General features: G+C 59.9%; 3 protein-coding genes across 3 annotated transcripts; all 3 read right to left on the bottom strand.

The window, feature by feature from the left end:
- Positions 1 to 3,667: 3,667 nt before the first annotated feature.
- On the bottom strand, positions 3,668 to 9,859 carry LOC127463541 (ras-related protein Rab-11A-like). Its single transcript, XM_051773100.1, has 5 exons — positions 9,739 to 9,859; positions 5,873 to 6,068; positions 5,604 to 5,797; positions 5,427 to 5,507; positions 3,668 to 5,180 (listed from the first exon to the last, which is right to left on the bottom strand). Exons 1-5 carry the CDS (start codon positions 9,776 to 9,778, stop codon positions 5,041 to 5,043), a joined length of 651 nt encoding a protein of 216 aa, XP_051629060.1. The 5' UTR covers positions 9,779 to 9,859; the 3' UTR covers positions 3,668 to 5,040.
- Positions 9,860 to 9,968: 109 nt separating this feature from the next.
- Positions 9,969 to 14,465, bottom strand: RAB25 (RAB25, member RAS oncogene family). Its single transcript, XM_051773086.1, has 5 exons — positions 13,753 to 14,465; positions 12,583 to 12,778; positions 12,258 to 12,451; positions 12,016 to 12,096; positions 9,969 to 11,236 (listed from the first exon to the last, which is right to left on the bottom strand). Exons 1-5 carry the CDS (start codon positions 13,790 to 13,792, stop codon positions 11,106 to 11,108), a joined length of 642 nt encoding a protein of 213 aa, XP_051629046.1. The 5' UTR covers positions 13,793 to 14,465; the 3' UTR covers positions 9,969 to 11,105.
- Positions 14,466 to 14,584: 119 nt separating this feature from the next.
- On the bottom strand, positions 14,585 to 16,849 carry LAMTOR2 (late endosomal/lysosomal adaptor, MAPK and MTOR activator 2). Its single transcript, XM_051773087.1, has 4 exons — positions 16,687 to 16,849; positions 15,294 to 15,456; positions 15,089 to 15,178; positions 14,585 to 14,801 (listed from the first exon to the last, which is right to left on the bottom strand). Exons 1-4 carry the CDS (start codon positions 16,752 to 16,754, stop codon positions 14,745 to 14,747), a joined length of 378 nt encoding a protein of 125 aa, XP_051629047.1. The 5' UTR covers positions 16,755 to 16,849; the 3' UTR covers positions 14,585 to 14,744.

The raw sequence follows: 16,849 nt of genomic DNA on the forward strand, positions 1-16,849 counted from the left end.
AAAGAGTGGGACTGAGGGCTTGCTGAGCTGGTGGTGCACGGTGGTGTGCTGGGCTGGCTGGCAGGGCTGTGCACGCTGGTGGAGTGTTCCAGGGATGGCAGATCCACTCTGGGCACTGCAGGGCAAGGTAGCGCAGCCCTGGCTCTGGTGGTGGGGCAGGATGTGCCCCATGCCCCCGCCAGCTGCTCCATGTGTTTGAGAGCCAGGCTAGCACTTCTCTGCAGAGCATTGATGATGCTTTTTGCTGCATCAAAATCTCTTTACAGGATAGAACTCAGAAAGAAATGACCAAGCGCCAATGCCGTTGTTAGCAAAGCTCAGTGCCACAAAGAAAACATGCTTGGAAGGTGGTTCCCTCTGGGTTTAGCCTTTGCTCCTGTCCTCTGTGTCGTGGCTCAGCCACAGCAAACCCAGGGATGCCCTGCAGCTCGGGATCATCCACACAGATCCCAAAGCCTTCAAGAAGCGTGGTGGCTGCCCCTTGCTCCCTGATGGCACCTGCTTCAGGTGGCCGGGGCAGCCGTTACCAGCATTCATCACTCAGCAAAGCCATGCAATAGGTCAGGACAGGAATGAAGACAGTTCTCATTCGGTTTCTGCATATAAATAGCACTGTGAATCCAGGATCCCTCCCTGGGACCCTCCCGGCACACGGGGGCATTTCGGGAAGCAGGGCACGATGCCTCCCGCGCTTCCAGAGGAGTTCGTGCTTGGTGGAATCAAGCGCCTGGTCCTTCCCTGCTGGGGCGGTGAGGTGGCCTGTTTGCTCTTTCAGTTTTGCTTTACCTCATTTTTTTGTTTTATACTTGAAGAAGCGTCAGTGATGGACATTGTACAGTGGTACCCTGGACTGGAAAGTGGATGCACTTTATCATCACTTGTGTACGGACAGTGAGTCCCATCCCGCCTCTGCCCCAGCAAGGCTTCCTTGGTGGCAGCAGAGCCAGGGTGGGCTGGTTCTTCCAAAACCCTTTTGACGATGTTAGGGAGCAATCTCTGTGTTTTAGTGTGGGTTTTCACATACTGTAGAAACTCAAAGTCATATTCTGCTGTCAGTTGACCTGGTGAAAAATTCAGCTGGAATGGTGCTGGGCAGACTTGCCTGTGCCATGCCAGTGGGAGATGGCAGAGATTGGGCAGCTTCTGCTTCTCTCCCGTGTGACTCCCCTGTTCCAATGGGGTTACTCTACTGGAATCTGGAGTTGCTTCAGCCCTGGCAGGCTGCACCGTTCCCGCTGGATCTGCTCCAGCGTCACTTCAGGGCTGCTAATGGAGCAAATTGAAAGTCACCCCCAGTAAAGTGACACTAATGTAAAATCTGGAGTTGTTCCACTGGTATCTTTGCAGGGATACGAAAATGAAGCTCCCCTCTGACAGTGGCACTGGGTTGGTGATGGCAGGATGTGCTTTTTTGGATTTGTGATGATGCTTTAGAAACAATTTGCAGAGAAACGGAGCAGGGAGACGGAGCAGTGTGGTGTGGCTGAGGAGATCTGCTCTTGGCTCCCGAGAGCTGAGTTGGAAGGTGCAGTCTCAGGCTGCTTTGCTCATCTGTGAAACCATTGGCATTCTTTTTTTCCTTTTTCTTTATGCCTTTTGTTCAAGATAATCATAAAAAAAGAGGAAAAATAAAAAGACCAGGGGCTGGATCCTGTTTTGCAGTATGGGATTTGCTCCTGGGTTAGAAGCAGTGTTAAGCAAACATGAAAGGTGATGGGCATGAGGGCTGGTGGATCCCAGACTGGCAGGTCTGATCGAGCTGCAACCACTGTGGAGCTGGCTCTGATCCCAGCCCCAGGCAAGCCAGGGAAATCCCCAGGGATGCCCAGAGCAGCCCTCAGGCATCTGGCTGCACAGTCGGGAGCCTGTGGGGCTGCAGAGGATTTCTTCCGGCTCTGCCCTGGTATCAAAGAGATCCAGGTTTCAGCTTACTGCCCTCGGGACTCTGTCAGAGCAGCTCCAGTGGGATTTCCCATGGGAGACATGAGGTGAAACGAAACCCAAGCCACAGGGTCTCACAGCAGCCTATCTCGCCGATACCCACACGGGGAAGGGCAGCCCTCCCCAGCCCTTCATGGCTTTGCTTGCCCAGCACTACGTTGGCTCCCCCTCATCCTCACTCCAGATTGCTGTACAAGTGGGTGTGTATCCGCTTCCCCTCGGGTCCGGGCGCTGTCGCGGGTCCTGCTCCACGGTACTCCCACCTTGCGCTGAGCCAGTGGCCACGGAGTCGCCCGGTGATTCCCGGCCGTCCCGACTGTGTGGCCCTTCCATTTAAAGTCCATTCCCTATTATGTTGTGTTTGCTATTTTTTTTCCCCTCTTTTCTTTTAATGTCATAGGAAACCTGTAGTCGGGATTGTTACTATTGGAAACCAATCACATATTCCATCCAGGTATTTTCATCTCTCCGGCGTTACGCAAAAATAAAGGCCTGAGAGAGAGATGTAACCGAACATAGAAGTAGAGTTAGGCTCGTTGTCTGAGTTTTGAGGCATATAGTATAATGGGAGAAGGAAAAAATTAAAATAAAATTAAAATAATGATGTTGCACAACTTGTAGAAAACAAAGAAGGGAAAGGGTTAATGTATTAAATGTGCTAAATTACATTAAGAACTTAATTTTATTAAAGTATTATTACTTAAGAAACTCAGTATCTGCTCTTGGTTTCTGTCTGTCCATGCTTTAGGAGGGGGCAGGAGCAGTGGTTGGGAACAGGGCCCTGAGGGGCCAAGTTCCAAGGCGGTGGGGCCAGACCTCCCTCTGCTACCCCTCCTGGGTCTCCCACCAGTCCTGTGCCTTTGGCAGCACTTCTTGGGGTTTGTTAGAGCATTTTGAGATGGTGAGCCCCCTGCACCAGCTGCTGCTCCCAGTCCTGGTGCCACCAGGTCCATGAGCCAGCCTGTGCCACGTTTCACCCTGCCCACTTCTTCATCCCTGCAGAAATCATCTGAAAGCTGGAAAGCCTGGAACAAAACTGAGGTGCTGAGCCCAAGTGTCTCCACGAGCCTAAATGAACTTATCATCCCACATGTCCGTGCTGGTGCCTGGTTGATGGCACGTCTGATGGCAGGGAGCCCCAAGGGATGTTTGGCTCAGCCCTGTCCCTTTGAGGAGCCCTTTGGAGCATCATCCGCCCCCACGCCCACCTCTCCTGCCGGCAGGGCTGACATCACCTCTTGGCACCACGTTTTGGTGTGGGCAGATGGTGTGGGAGGGGGTGGCGCTTGGCAGCTCCAGCTGGTCTGTGTGTCACCGTGACTCTGCCAGCTGGGGTGGGCACAGGGCAGAGTCCAGTCCATGGGCGATGACCACTGCTCACCTGGGGACAGCCCCCAGCTGTGAGGAGACCCAGGATGCAGCCAAGGATGGGACTGGCTGGCTCAGGGCTGAGGCTGTCTCTGGGATGGAGAAGTGCTGCGGTGCAGTGACACACCGTGCAGGGGTGGCTGGAGCCAAGGTTAAGATGCTGCCATGGCTGTGCTGTCGGTTGGATAAAAGGGGCAACCCAGACCCACTTGGGGCTGACATCCACGTAGTGCAGCTGCTCCCATGCCCGGTTTGTGCCCTGCAACGCTGCCCCTGTGCTGGCAGCATGATCCAACCTGCCCCTCTGAGCCTGAATTCCAAGCTCTCCTCTCCAGTTTCCCAGGAGGGCACCCCCTTGCCCAGGTTACAGTCACACTTTCCTCCCTGCCCTCCCCTTGCCCAGGTTACAGTCACACTTTCCTCCCTGCCCTCCTCCTCCTCACCCTTCATTGCTTGGGAATGCTGCCCAGCTGCCCCGTGTGGGGCTGGCACTGCTCCTGCCTCAAGGAACTGCCCTGGCAGAGAGAGAAAGACTCTCAATAGCAGCTTTATTTGGGGATTTTGCCTCAATTCCTGTTTCATCGACAAATTTCACCCCAAGGTGAGTGGTTGGCCCAGATCCTGCCGACACAGTCAAGTGAGATGGGGTGATGGGGGGCAGCCACGGAGAGACAGAGACCCCCAGCACTGGTTCAGTGGGGACAGGCTCTCCCGCTTGCACCAGTCCTGATTGATACCTGCCAATGACCCTTGACAGGGGTTGGGCCCAGCCCAGTCTGTCCCAGCACCTTCGGAGGTGCCCACCCTGGGGGTGGCTGCTGCCCTCCAGGCAGGGGACAGGGCCACTCTCACCCTGCAGGTGCAGCAGATGCTCCATCTAATGGCACCATGTCCCCAGGCTGGGCCATGAGGGCACCAGCCACCAGTGGCCAAACACTGGAGTGGGGCAGGGTCAACCCGTGCCAGGGGCTCCTGAGAGCCAGAGCTAAGGGGTCCCCAGTGCTGGCACTGGCCCCCACACAGGGAGCTGTGTGGAGGGACCATGTGCTTGCCCTCAACACCCTATCCATGCCCTCACCCTCAGTCCCCAAAGCCCTGGCCCCCCTTGTCCCCTCCTCAGGCCTCCCCAGAAGCCATGGCTCCCCAGTTCCTGCTCCCATCTCTTTCCATGGAAGAGTCACAGCTGGGGCCATGCCTCGGAGGGGTCACAGCATGAAAACAGTGTCATCCCCACACCCCACCCCAATGTCCCCAGTAGCACCCAGGGGCACTTCCAGCCCTCGGTGTCACAGGGGAAGGGCTGGGTGCAACTGGCCATGTTGCTGCTCCTTTCACTGGGCGGGAGAAAGGTGCACCCGGTGTCCCCCTCCCTGCAGGGCTGCACCCAGGGCGTCACCAAACAGGGACTCATCACGTTCAGGCTTGTTCAGTGCCACGCAGCCACTCAGTGACTGTGCCTGCAGGGCTAGAGGGAGCAGGGACACAGGGAATGGCATGTCCCCAATCACGGGGAGAGAGGGGAGACACCCTGATGCTTTGCCTCCCCCCCTATTTTTGTAGGTCCTACATAAACACAGGGAGAGCAGCGCATGGGCAGCGTGAGGTTGCAGACAAAAGCAGCTGCCAGCCTGTCTGGCTCAGGGGGTTGTGGGGGGCAGAGGCAGAGGGTGAGACACATGATGCCACCACGTGCTGGGTGGTGGACCGTCACGGTGGGGGCAGTCCAGGGGCTCAGATGTTCTGGCAGCAGGGGGTCTGCCGGCCCTCCTGCTGCGTGGGCAGCACCCGGATGGGCTCAATGGTGGTGCTGGGGCCAAACTCTGACTCCGGCTGCCCAGTGATCTGCCTCTGGGACACGATGCGGTAGATCTCTGCCAACAGAGAGAGGAAAGGAAGAGAAAAAACAATTCTTTAAGTACATATGTCAGTGGGGGACCTGCCCCCTCTCCAAACACACAGTTCCAGGGGTACAAATGCAAACATCTCCCCATCCAGGGAGAAGGATTCCACTCGAAATCCCACCCAGTACAGATGGGGTCCCCAGGAGGATCCTGAGAGGACACAAGGTCCAAAGCCATCCCTATCCCTGCCCCCTCCCTTTCCTGGTTGCCCCTTACCTGAGAGGATGTTGTGGAAAGCCATCTCCACATTCGTGGAGTCCAGAGCAGATGTCTCAAGGAAGGACAGCCCATTCTTCTCTGCAAGGACAGGGTGAGCTCAGATGGGTTCTGTGAGCTTCAGCCAGATGGGATGGGAGGGGATGGGATGGGATTGGACAGGATGGGGGAAGATACCTGCAAAGCTCCTGGCCTCGTCAGTGGGCACAGCCCGCAGGTGCCGCAGGTCACTCTTGTTGCCCACCAGCATGATGACAATGTTGGCGTCAGCGTGGTCCTGCAGCTCCTTCAGCCAGCGCTCGGCATTCTCATACGTCAGGTACTTGGCAATGTCGTAGACAAGCAGAGCTCCCACCGCCCCCCGGTAGTACCTGGGGGACAGCGAGGGGACGGGGTCACAGCAGGGCCTCAGGTGAGAGCCACAGGTGGGGAGCAAGGAAACTCACGCTGAGGTGATGGCACGGTACCGCTCCTGCCCGGCCGTGTCCCAGATCTGAGCCTTCACCGTCTTGTTGTCCACCTGGATGCTCCTCGTGGCAAATTCCACCCCGATGGTGCTCTTGCTCTCCAGGTTGAACTCATTGCGGGTGAAGCGTGACAGCAGGTTGCTCTTCCCCACCCCAGAGTCCCCAATGAGCACAACTGGGGGGAGCACAAGCACAGTGTCAGCTCCCCTAGACACCAGCAAAGCCACCCATCCCACAGCCCAGACTCCACCTCTATCTCCTCCAGGAGAAGCTGCTGGGTGAGGGGCGAAGCAGAGCAGGATCAGCCTCCTCCACTCCTCCTGGTGGCATCACTACTGCCTATAAATACCCCTCAAGAAAATTCCTGCCATCAATGGGAAGTTGCCAGGGGTTTCTGTCCCAGCCCTGGAGACAGGAAGGTGTCGTATGCACTAATGTACCCAAAAGGGGCAGAAAACCAGGGCCAGGACCTGTGCAGGTCCTGCTGGACCAGGCCAGAAGCCAGGCAGAGCTGGGGCTCCTCCTTCCAACCCTCTGTGGCCTCCCACCCTGAGGGCACACGGGAGGACCAGGTCTGAAAAGAAACATCCTCATCCTCCTCCTCCTCCGCTGTTGCTGGTCCAACCCGTGAGCCGATAAGTCCCTGGATGTGGGTTAAGTGCATTTTCTGCTTGTCCCACGTCTGGCTGGTTCCGGTAAAACCTGGTGCAACAGGCTCTGGGGAGCTTTATGACACGCCTCCCCTGTCAAGTTTGTTGAGTTTATGACTCAACAGGTTTTCATTTTTATTTTTTTTAATTTATTTTTAATTCCCTCACTGCCAAGTCTGTTCGTTCCCCAGGTGCACTCAGACACTTCACTTTGCCCACCCTGTCGGACACTTCTCCCCACCATGGTCAGACAACAGCTGAGGTCATGACCATCCAGTGACCACGATGGGGAGGACATCAGAGCAGCAGCATCAGCAAGGGATCACCAGGATGCCACATACTGCAGGAGTTACAGCAAGGCACAGCTACACTCAGTCAAGGCTCAGCAGACACCATCCTCCAAGGATGTTGCTCCATGTCCTGGATAACCCCTGCCCACCAGCTCCAGCTCATTGACATGGCTCTCTTGCATGGACTGGGGTGCAGAACATTCAACAATGCAGCCACTCCCTTGCCAAAACCCTCAGTGAAGGGCAGCCAGCAAACAGCTTGGCTCCAGGAAGCCCAACAGCACATGGAGCAGGTCCCTGGGGTCACCAAGGACAGTTGGAAAGCACCTGAGCCTCACTGGCAATCACCGTGTCAGGACAGCCAGTGACAGAGGGAAGGGCAGCTCCTCCACAGCAGCACAGAATGGTTTGGGTGGATGGGACTTTAAAGCCCATCTAGGGGGTGTCCTGCCATGGGCAGGGACATCTTCCACTAGAGCAAGTTGCTTCAAGTCCCATCCAACCCGACCTTGGACACTTCCAGGGATGGGGCAGCCACAGCTTCTCTGGGCATCCTGTGCCAGGGTCTCACCACCCTCACAGCCAAGAATTTCTTCCCAAGATCCCATCTAACCCTGCCCTCTGGCAGTGGGAAGCCATTTCTCCCTTGTCCTGTCACTCCAGACCCTTGTCCCAAGTCCTTCTCCAGCTCTCTTGATGCTCCTTTAGGCACTGGAAGGGGCTCGAAGGTCTCCCTGGAGCCTTCTCTTCTCCAGGTGAACACCTCCAGCTCTCCCAGCCTGTCTCCAGAGCAGAGGGGCTCCAGCACTTGGAGCAGCTCCATGGTCTTGTCTGGACTCACTCCAGCAGTTCCACATCCCTCCTGTGCTGGGGCCCCAGGGCTGGAGGCAGCTCTGCAGGGGGGCAGAATCCCTGCCTTGCCCTGCTGCCCATGCTGGGGGATGTGCCCAGGACAGCATTGGCTCCTCGGCTGCTGCTCACTGCATGGAGGTCTGGGAGGACTGAGACAGTCTGCAATACTCTGGACCAGCCACAGGAAAATGCAGGCCAGTGATAAGCCAGGCTCGTTAACACTTCCTGAGCATCGAAGCTTTGATCTGGGCTCAGTCCTTAACCAAAGGGAAGTTGCTGCTTCCCCAGCTAAACTCCCAACTGCAACTCCTGAGCTGCAACCCCCATCCCGGCAGTGCCGTGCTCCATGGCAGGCTCCAGAGGGCTTTGGACCACACTATGGATGCAGGGAAGGGGTGGGTGGGCAGGGCCCTGCAGCCTCCAGGGGTAATGTGCTGAGCCTCATCCCCCTGAGCCCGAAGGGCGTGAGGGACTGGAGCAGCAAAAGCATTTGACACACTCCGTCCTCATCGCCTTCAAACGGGCATCCTGCGAGCACCAGCAAACATCCTCAGCACACCGTGTCCCACTGCAGGGGAGGGGGTGGAAACAGCCTGTACCTCCACACAGGGCCCCAAGGAGGGCTCCCAGAAGCAGCCATGCCCAGAGCTGTGCCTCATCCACCCTGAGCCCCTCCAGCAGCATCAGGGCCTTCCCACAAGCACAGCCGGAATGAGCATCACAACAGTTGATGCTCCTGTCTCAGTGAAAGCTGGAATTATGCTGCTTTCCAGCTGTGATCATGTTCCTTCTCTCAGGGGAGGAGTTGAGCTGTTGTAGCCCAGGAGCACCAGCCCAGCTCCATGCCCCTGGACACAGGGAACGGATAGGCACAGGAGGATCATGTGCTGGAGCCCCCTCAGAGCTGTTCTGCTGGCACAGCACCGGCCAGGAAGTGCAGGGCACAGCAGCCGGGGGAGCTCCTGCCTGGGTGCCTCGCTCAAGGCACCACCCAGCATCAGAGTTTCCCCCTCACCAGGTCCCAGAATAACTCCAGGGAGGAGGATTTTCCTGGGCAGAGGCCAGGGGAGGTGTGTGAGGAGGCAGGGGCTACCAGCATGTTGCTGGTTGGAATTACATGGTGTTGGTGGCTGGAATTACTCGGGGCGTTTCGGGCAGGGCTGTGTGGGCAGGCTGACTCATGGCCGCCCGCCGGTGAGCTCACGCCCTGGTTTTATGGCTCAGGAGGTTGTGGCGTTGCTAAGATGTCCCCTGGCTTTGCCAGCACCCACTCTGGCCCAAAATGTCCCCTTGCTTCCCCAGCACCTGCTCCAGCCACAGCAGATGGTAGGGAAGCCTGCCATACACAGGGATGGGGATGCTCCACAGGGGTGCTGGGCTCCCATAGCCAGGAATGCCAACACTGTGTCTCCAAGGACCAGTCCCTGTCCTCCTGTGCACATTGGAGGTGTCCCACCAGGACCAGCACCAAGAAGGACAACCCCAGATCCCAGGATCCTTCCCCTCCACCAATGCTGGGGGTTGGCACAGCTTTCCCTCCTGGGGTCTCTCACTCAGCCCCCAGACATGCTCCCCCCAGCCAGCCCGGCAGAGGAGAGCACTCACAGGTGCTCAGGGGCAAGCATAGCACCCACAGAGCCCCACAGACCTGCCTCGCCCACCGCCCCCAGGGACCAGCACCCTGCCGCAGCCACGGCCACCCCTCCCAGGACACTGCACTCAGGCGAGGGCTCCAGCCTCCTCCCGCAGCACTAACGAGCTGCTGTAATTAGCACTGGGACCACAAACCATCAGCCCAGCTCTAAGCAAACCCTCAGACCATGGCAGCATTTCAACCCCAGTCCCACCAGTACCCGCTCCCTGCTCAGCAGAGGGAAACGTCACAACAAGCCTACGTGCTGGTCCCCAGCACTGGGAACTGGGTGTTATATCCCAGTACAAGCTTCCAGCCCCATCTCAAGGGTGCTGCATGGAGCCAGCCCTGCCAGCAGGAGGCTGAGACTGGCACAGCTCACTACAGGCATGGCCAGCACAGCTCAGGCAGGAGACCCACCTTTGAAGAGATAATCGTACTCATCGTCCTTGCCTCGCATCTCGCCCGGCACCACAGCCCCACTCCCACTGGGCTAACCGGGATTTCCAGGCCTTATCCAGCCCTGGCAGGGGCTGTCCCGTGCCACCCATTGGTGGCCACAGCCCTTCCTGCTCCACACCCATTGGCAGCTGGGGCTGCCCGTCATAGCCCAGGTGTGCTCACCTGGGCCAGGTAAGGGGGGGCAGGGATCTGCACAGCAGCAGGTACAGGCCACCACCTGTGTTTGCCACTGATAGGGACGGTGACGGCCACACACTCCATGCAGAACCATGGCTGGGACAGGGACCTGGGCAGGGCACAGCTGGCATGGTGCAAAGGGAAAGTGAGTGAAGACATGGAGAATCCAGCAGGAATTTCCGAGGGGTTTCGGATAACTGGCGGAGGCTGCATCATCGTTTGGACCGATGAAGTCCAAATGGGGGATGTGGACTGGTAAAGGCTGCTTGGGGAGGGGCTGCAGGGGGAGTACAGCTTTGGGGTGGGAGGGGGCACAGAGGAACCATGGCATTGGTGTGGGAGGGGGCGCAGGGGGGCCATGGCATCCAGCTGTGCTGCTTTGGAGGCTGCTGTGTCCAGCACGTTATGAAGGTGGGGACCCAGGGAGTCGACCACAAACATGCAGGAATTCCAGCTCAGCAAACCTGCATTTCACAAGTCCTTTAATGATTGCGTCACCCCTGCTCTGGACACAGAGCTGTTGTTCCTGGCCCCGTGGCACCGGGCCCTGCAACGAGTCCTGTCCCACCATGCAGACAGCAGGGACCTTCACTTGGTCCTGCTGTCACACTTGCCCATGTTTGGGATGGGACAGAAGTGAGCCAAGGGCTGAGTGCTGCCACTCACTCCTTAGGGCTTGGCTCAACTCCAGAGCAGTCCCTGGCAGGATGGACACCTGTGGGTCAGCCACATCCCCAGCGTGTGGCACAGGAGCAACTCCAGGGCCAGAGGCAATCTGAGAGGCTCCTGTTGCTGGCATAACCCTGGCCAGAACCTCCTGGCTCCTTCCCCAGCAGTGCCTTAGAGGTATTCCAGTTCTCTGTCCTGCAGGTCCAGAGGGACTGGGACAGTGCATGATGGTGGTGATACTAATCAGGGCCCGGCAAAAACACAACAGAGAGAGAAGAGCTCCCGGCACAGGTGCTTCTCACCATTTATGGCAGAATTTGGCCCCTGTCCAGGCTGCTGGTCCCCACTGCACCAGGACGAGGGTGGCACCACAGGCAGCACAGCCTGTGCTGGTAGCCAGAGGCAGACCCAGCTCTATGCCATTGGCATGTCCCAGGATTGTGGGGTTCCCTGGGGGCTTCCCAGGGTGCCCGGCTGGTTCAGAGGGCCACACAGCACGGGCGCCTCTCCGCCTGTGCTGGGGCCGTGCTTGCAGGGCTCTCACTGGCAAGTGACACCGTGTTGCTTTGGCTGCTCCTCTGCTTCTGTTTCTGCACTTTGTGGAAGATCTCTGCAAAAGAAGAGGTGCTGGGGGGTCTGTGTGTCAGCCCAGGCCCCTGGGGAAGCAGGGTCAGCCTCAAGCCTGCAGCCCCTGCTGTTCGCCCATGGCTCTCCTTCCCCTCTACGCAGCAGAGGGGTGAGTTGAGAGATGACAAAGGAGCAGCTCTGCCAGGTTGCATCCCTGTGGCACCAGGGGAACACCCTGTGCTTAGGCAATTTCCTCTTGCCCAACCTGGGATTAGTGCTTCGCCCTGCACTGGGGCTGGCAGCTCACCGGGCCAGGCTGGCTCGGCAGAGCCCGGCACAGCATGGCACGGCACAGCATGGCACAGCACAGCATGGCTTGGCATGGCACAGCACATCTGGCTGCCCTGGTGCTGCTGGCTGCCGTTCCTGGAGAGCTGCTCCTGCATAAGCCAAGAATCACCCCCCTCCATCCCTATCCCCAGGTCCCCATGGCCAGTTCAGCAGGGTGCTGGAGACGTTGAGTCAGGAGCCAAGACAACAGGAAGGGGACTGGAGATTATGGGGGAGAAGGAGCCTCTGGGGCTTTGGGAATGCCCAAGGGCCATGAGAACAAAGCTGTGGGTGTGGGGAGAGAAACGCCCAGCACCAAAGGCTGGAAACCAAACCAGCCAGAAAGCCAACACCGAAACCAGCCCCAAAGAGCTCAGGTGGGGCAGGGCAGAGGAGAGAAGCTCTGCACATCCTTTGCCCACCACTGCGTCCCCGAGAATGGACCCTGCAATGGCCCAAGACCCTGCTGCACCATGGCACCAGTGCCCATACCCTTCAGGATGGTCTCGAAAGCCTGCTCAACGTTGGTGGAGTCCAGCGCTGACGTCTCCACAAATAGCAGCCCTTTGTTGTCTGCAAGTAGAGGAGTCCCTGAGACAATGCAGACCCCAGAAAGGGCACGGCTCCATTCTAGAGCCCCTTTGGAGATGTTCAGGTGCCTGCACTGGTGCAAGTCCCTGTTGCCGGGGGGGTTCCCAAGCCCCCAGCCCCTGTGGCAGGGTGCCAGCCTGTACCTGCAAACATTTTTGCCTCCTCCATGGGCACCTCTCGAGCCTGTGCGAGGTCGGTCTTGTTCCCCACCAGCATGACGACAATGCTGGCCTCGGCATGGTCATAGAGCTCCTTCAGCCAGCGGTCCACCACATCATACGTCTGGTGCTTGGTGATGTCAAACACAACCAGGGCACCCACGGCCCCCCGGTAATACCTATGGCAGAACCCCACCATCACCTCACGCTCCGGACATCCCCCCTCAACACCTCACCCATAGGGCTCAAGTATGAGGGCATCACCCCCCAGGTCCCAGAGGAGCCCGGATTTCGGGCATCCCATCCTTACGCTGACGTGATGGCGCGGTACCGCTCCAGCCCCGCAGTGTCCCAGATCTGAGCCTTCACCACAGCATCTCCCACGAGGATTGTGCGGGTGGAGAACTCCACGCCGATGGTGGTGCGGCTGTCATGGTTGAACTCATTGCGGGTGAAGCGGGAGAGCAGGTTGGTTTTGCCCACCCCGGACTCCCCAATTAGGACGACTGTGGGAGGAAGGAGAAATCCCACTAGACTGCCCCGCTACTGGCATTGGCTGCATGGGCATCACTCATTGCCCAGTGACCCCCGACCGGGCACAGAAGCTGGGCAGGTGCGTGGACTTAACACCTGGTGTGTTTGCTCCTTCAGCAAACTGGGGTCTGTCCCTGTGCCATGAGCTCTCAGCCCCTTGAGTGTGGCCGAGCCACCTCGGCGCAGCCCAGCTATGCTCCCCATCTGCTGGTACAGTCCCAGAGCTGTTCATAAGAGTCACAGCTCTGGGCAGCAGGAGCAGGCTGAGGATGCTGGTGAGCCCTGGGTCACCCTGTTGCAGTGGGCACCCAGGATGGGTGGCACATCAGAGCCTGTCTGTCTCTGCTTGCCAAAGGAGAGCTCTGAGCCCCTGGGGGGTCTGGCCAGTAGCACCCCGCAGAGACACAGGATGCCAGGGCCCTGTGTCTGAGGAGCTCAGGCTGGAAGGTGTGAGGCTGTGCCCCTGTTTCTCCAGCCTAGGTTTGACCCCTATGTCCTCTGCATGTGCCACCGCCCTGGTCACCACAGCAAAATGACTTTTCAACGCCTGCTGCTCGTGGGAGTTACGGACTCACACTGCCTTTATGTCTCACATGCTCAACCCCAGCTGTCACAGCCCCTACACCTCACACCAGCAATTCACCCAGCACCCCACCTGAAGCCTTGGGGTGGTATGTGGATCTCCCCATGACTCCATGGATCCAGATATCGCTTGTCAGCCCTGGCCTCGCTGCTGTCAGTTGGGGACACGGCCGAGGCCAGTGCCTGCTCCCCAACTCCCTGACCCTTTGCAGCTCCAGTGCCCATCACAGCTGCACAGTCAACAACGTCCCGGTTCAGGACACAGCAGCCCCGGGGGAAGCCACCCCAGTTCCCTCCCCGTAGCCCCTGGCCTCCTGCTCCATCCCTTTAGGGGAAGGGGGCTCACATCGAGCACAGGACTCACCCTTAAAGACAAAGTTATAATCCTCCTCGGCGCTGCCCATGTCGCCCCGGCTGCCGCCCGCCTTCGCGGGGCCACCGCTGGGTTTCCTCCTTCCCGCTGCCAAGCCTCGAGCAGACGGCGGGGCGGGCCGAGCTCCCGGAGGCGCCGAGGGAGGAGACGGAGCGGGCAAAGGTTCCTCTCCGTCGGGGAGCGGGTGGGAAAAGCGAGGGGGGCCCAGGGGGCGCGAAGGGTGGCGGCGGTGGCGGCGGGGCCGGCCGGGATGGCAGCGCAGCGCGGCCCTTGACTCGAGGGGTGGGACCGGCTGTCGCAGCGCAGGTTGGGCAGGTAGTGTCACCCCTGGGACCGTCACGGGGTGGCCGGAGGAGGAGCCGGGGCCTGATCCTGCCTGAGCGCGGGGCAGGCTGGGGCAGCGTGAACAGCATGGTCAACATGGGCAGTGAGGGGTGCGAGGGCAACGTGGGCAGAGAAGGGCACTGTGGGCAGCGAAGGGGGCGAGGGCAGTCGTGGCAGAAACAGAGCCCCCCCTCCCCAGCCCAGCTCCTGCCGACTCTGAACGTTCCCTCGCCTCTGCTGCCATCGTGTGAAAGTCGGGAAAACTGGGACGGGAAGGAGCCCCCGCTGCCCTCGCTACCCCGAGCGGCTGGGCAGGGCTGTCGGGGGCTCGACTTTCTTGTACCTATCCCCCTAGACACCAGCCCTGTTTTTCTCTTGGGTCTCTGTTCATTGCAGAGCAACAGGAGCCCCAAAACACCGCCCAGGCCCCCCTGGCCTGGGGATCCCACCGGGATGCTTTACCCTCCCAGCTCCCCCTTTTATTCACAACAGACACAAGCATCAGACACATTTTTATTACCCCCAGCTTTTGTGCTCCCCCCACCTTATTTTTAAGGCCACATCAGAGCTCTGGGATGCTCATGGGGCCGCTCACCCTCCACCCACGCCAGTGATGGTGTCGAAGCCTGGCAGCACCTCAGAGCCCTCTGCTGCCCTGCTCAGGATGCGGCCACCTGTGTGAGTGGCTCCTCCAGGTACTGCACCAGCGCCTGCGCCTGCAAGCAGAGAGCAGTGTGAGCCGTGCCCGCAGGGGTTTTGCCACCTTTGTGCCCACTGCCCACGTGCTTATTGTAATTTATACTTCAGTTTAGAGCCTTAAAAAGGTGTGGTGTGGTGCCTGGGTGGGCATGGGCGACAGAGGAGCCTCTGCAAGGAGGAAAGAGGCATCCCAGGCATGGCAGCTTCCTCCAATCCTCCCATTCCCATCCTCAACAGCTCCTTCCCACACCACAGCAGGGACTCGGCCCTGCAGCCCCCCAGACTTCCTCCCCACCACCATTACCTTGGCCTTCAGCATCCCAAATCCCACTGTTTCCTTGGCATACATGCAGAGCAGCAGGTTTGCCACCCGTGTGATGGCCACTCGCCCCTCCTGCCCAGGGAGAAACAGCATCTGTCACACCCCAGCTTGGCCCGGACCATGGGCAGGGTCCCGGGGGGACTCCCAGCACCCCAGGGAGGGGAGGGCAGCCCCCAGCCCCACGTACCATGCAGTCCATGAGGATGAATTTGAGGTTGTCCTCATTGAACGCCTGGTGCCCATTCTTGTCGTAGGCCACCCAGATGTTGCTGGCAATGGCCGCGGTGACCCTGGCATCGGTGTCCCCGTAGCCAGAGTAGGCCAGCAAGGACCCCTCATTGTTCAGGAGCCTGGAACGACATGGGGGGGTGAACTGATGCCTCTAAACCCAGTGGGGCATCAGGCCCCACTGCAGTGCCAGGGGCAGAGTGAAGCCCTGCCCAGTCCCAAGCGCTGCTCCCTGGACACCCCCACTTGGCAGGGGGTGCGGGGGCTTCAAAGCCAGGAAGCTCTTGGGTGGCCCCAGGCCCAAGCAGGGCTTGAGTGGCTGCGTCTGTTGAAGCAGTGGGTCCTGCTGCAGAGCAGGCACGAGCCTGGTGGGCAAACCCTGTGCACACACGGCCCTGGCACAGTGCACGGGGATCACAACACTGCACGCCCGTGTCACGCACAGCCCCAGCACTTCCCATAGCCCAGCACCATGCAGGGTGTGTGGGCATACCCCTGGTGGGGCCCCTCACCCTCCAGGGCCAGGACAGAGAGCATCCCTGGGCAGGGGCAGGGACAGGCAGCACCCCAGGCAGGGACAGGAGCAGGAGCAGGGAGCATCCCTGGGAAGGGACTGGAGCAGGGGCTGGGGGCAGGAGCAAGGGCAAGCAGCATCCCTGGGCAGGGCCTGGGAGCATCCCCAGGGCAGGAGCAGGGGGCAGGGACCAGGGATGGGGCAGGAACAGGGGCAGGAGAAGGAGTAAGGGCAGGCAGCATCCCCAGGCTGGGGAGGCATCTCTGGGCAGAGGAAGCAGCATTCCCAGGGCAGGGCTGGGGCAGAGGCTGGGGCAGGAGCAAGGGAAGGCAGTATCCCTGGGCAGGAGCAAGGGCAGGCACAGGGGCTGGGGTAGGGGCAGGCAGCATACCTGGGCAGGGACTGTGAGCATCCCCAAGGCAGGGGCATGGAGGGGGACAGGGACAGGGGATGGGGCAGCAGTAAGGGCAGGCACAGCATCCCCTGGGGCAGGGGCAAGAAGCATTCCCAGGGCAGGGCAGGGCTGGGGCTGGGACAGGAGCAAGGGCAAGCAGCATCCCTGTGCAGGGCCTGGGATCATCCCCAGGGTAGGGGCAAGGGCAGGGGCAGGGACAAGGGCAGGCAGCATCCTCGGGGCAGGGACAGCATCCCCAGGGGCAGGGCCAAGCAGTATTCCCAGGGCAGGGCGAGGGCAGGGGCTGGGTGCATCCCCCGGGGCAGGAACAGGAACAAGGGAAGGCAGCACCCCCGGGCAGGGGCAGCATCCCCTCTTCGCACCGCCCGCCGCAGCCCCCGGGCGGGGGAAGCCGCCCCGCTCCCGCATGCCCCCCGCACTCACAGCGTGCTCTGGACGCCGCCGGTGTTGGCCTGGCTGAGCACCTGCGTCAGGGCCTTGGGCCGCAGCATGGCCGCCCCGGCTGCGCGGGCGGGGCCGACGCGGGGCCGGCGCGGGGTCGCGCCGCGCCCGGAGCATCCCGGGGACTGTAGTTCCCGGCCGGGTC

The sequence above is a fragment of the Manacus candei genome, unplaced genomic scaffold (genome assembly GCF_025592945.1).
Source record: "Manacus candei isolate 608988 ecotype Guabito, Panama unplaced genomic scaffold, ASM2559294v1 h1tg000166l, whole genome shotgun sequence".
In the NCBI taxonomy this organism is placed as follows: Eukaryota; Metazoa; Chordata; class Aves; order Passeriformes; family Pipridae; genus Manacus; species Manacus candei.

Excerpts from the sequence above, each read along its gene's own strand:
- LOC127463541 (XM_051773100.1), bottom strand. The coding sequence starts at position 9,778 with ATGCGAGGCAAGGACGATGAGTACGATTATCTCTTCAAAG. Across the intron at positions 6,069-9,738 it reads GTACGATTATCTCTTCAAAG|TTGTGCTCATTGGGGACTCT; the intron begins GTGGGTCTCCTG and ends TGCTCCCCCCAG. Across the intron at positions 5,798-5,872 it reads TACCGTGCCATCACCTCAGC|GTACTACCGGGGGGCGGTGG; the intron begins GTGAGTTTCCTT and ends GCTGTCCCCCAG.
- RAB25 (XM_051773086.1), bottom strand. The coding sequence starts at position 13,792 with ATGGGCAGCGCCGAGGAGGATTATAACTTTGTCTTTAAGG. Across the intron at positions 12,452-12,582 it reads TACCGCGCCATCACGTCAGC|GTATTACCGGGGGGCCGTGG; the intron begins GTAAGGATGGGA and ends GTTCTGCCATAG. Across the intron at positions 11,237-12,015 it reads TTTCGAGACCATCCTGAAGG|AGATCTTCCACAAAGTGCAG; the intron begins GTATGGGCACTG and ends CTTCTTTTGCAG.
- LAMTOR2 (XM_051773087.1), bottom strand. The coding sequence starts at position 16,754 with ATGCTGCGGCCCAAGGCCCTGACGCAGGTGCTCAGCCAGGCCAACACC. Across the intron at positions 15,457-16,686 it reads GGCGGCGTCCAGAGCACGCT|GCTCCTGAACAATGAGGGGT; the intron begins GTGAGTGCGGGG and ends ATGTCGTTCCAG. Across the intron at positions 15,179-15,293 it reads TCATCCTCATGGACTGCATG|GAGGGGCGAGTGGCCATCAC; the intron begins GTACGTGGGGCT and ends CTCCCTGGGCAG.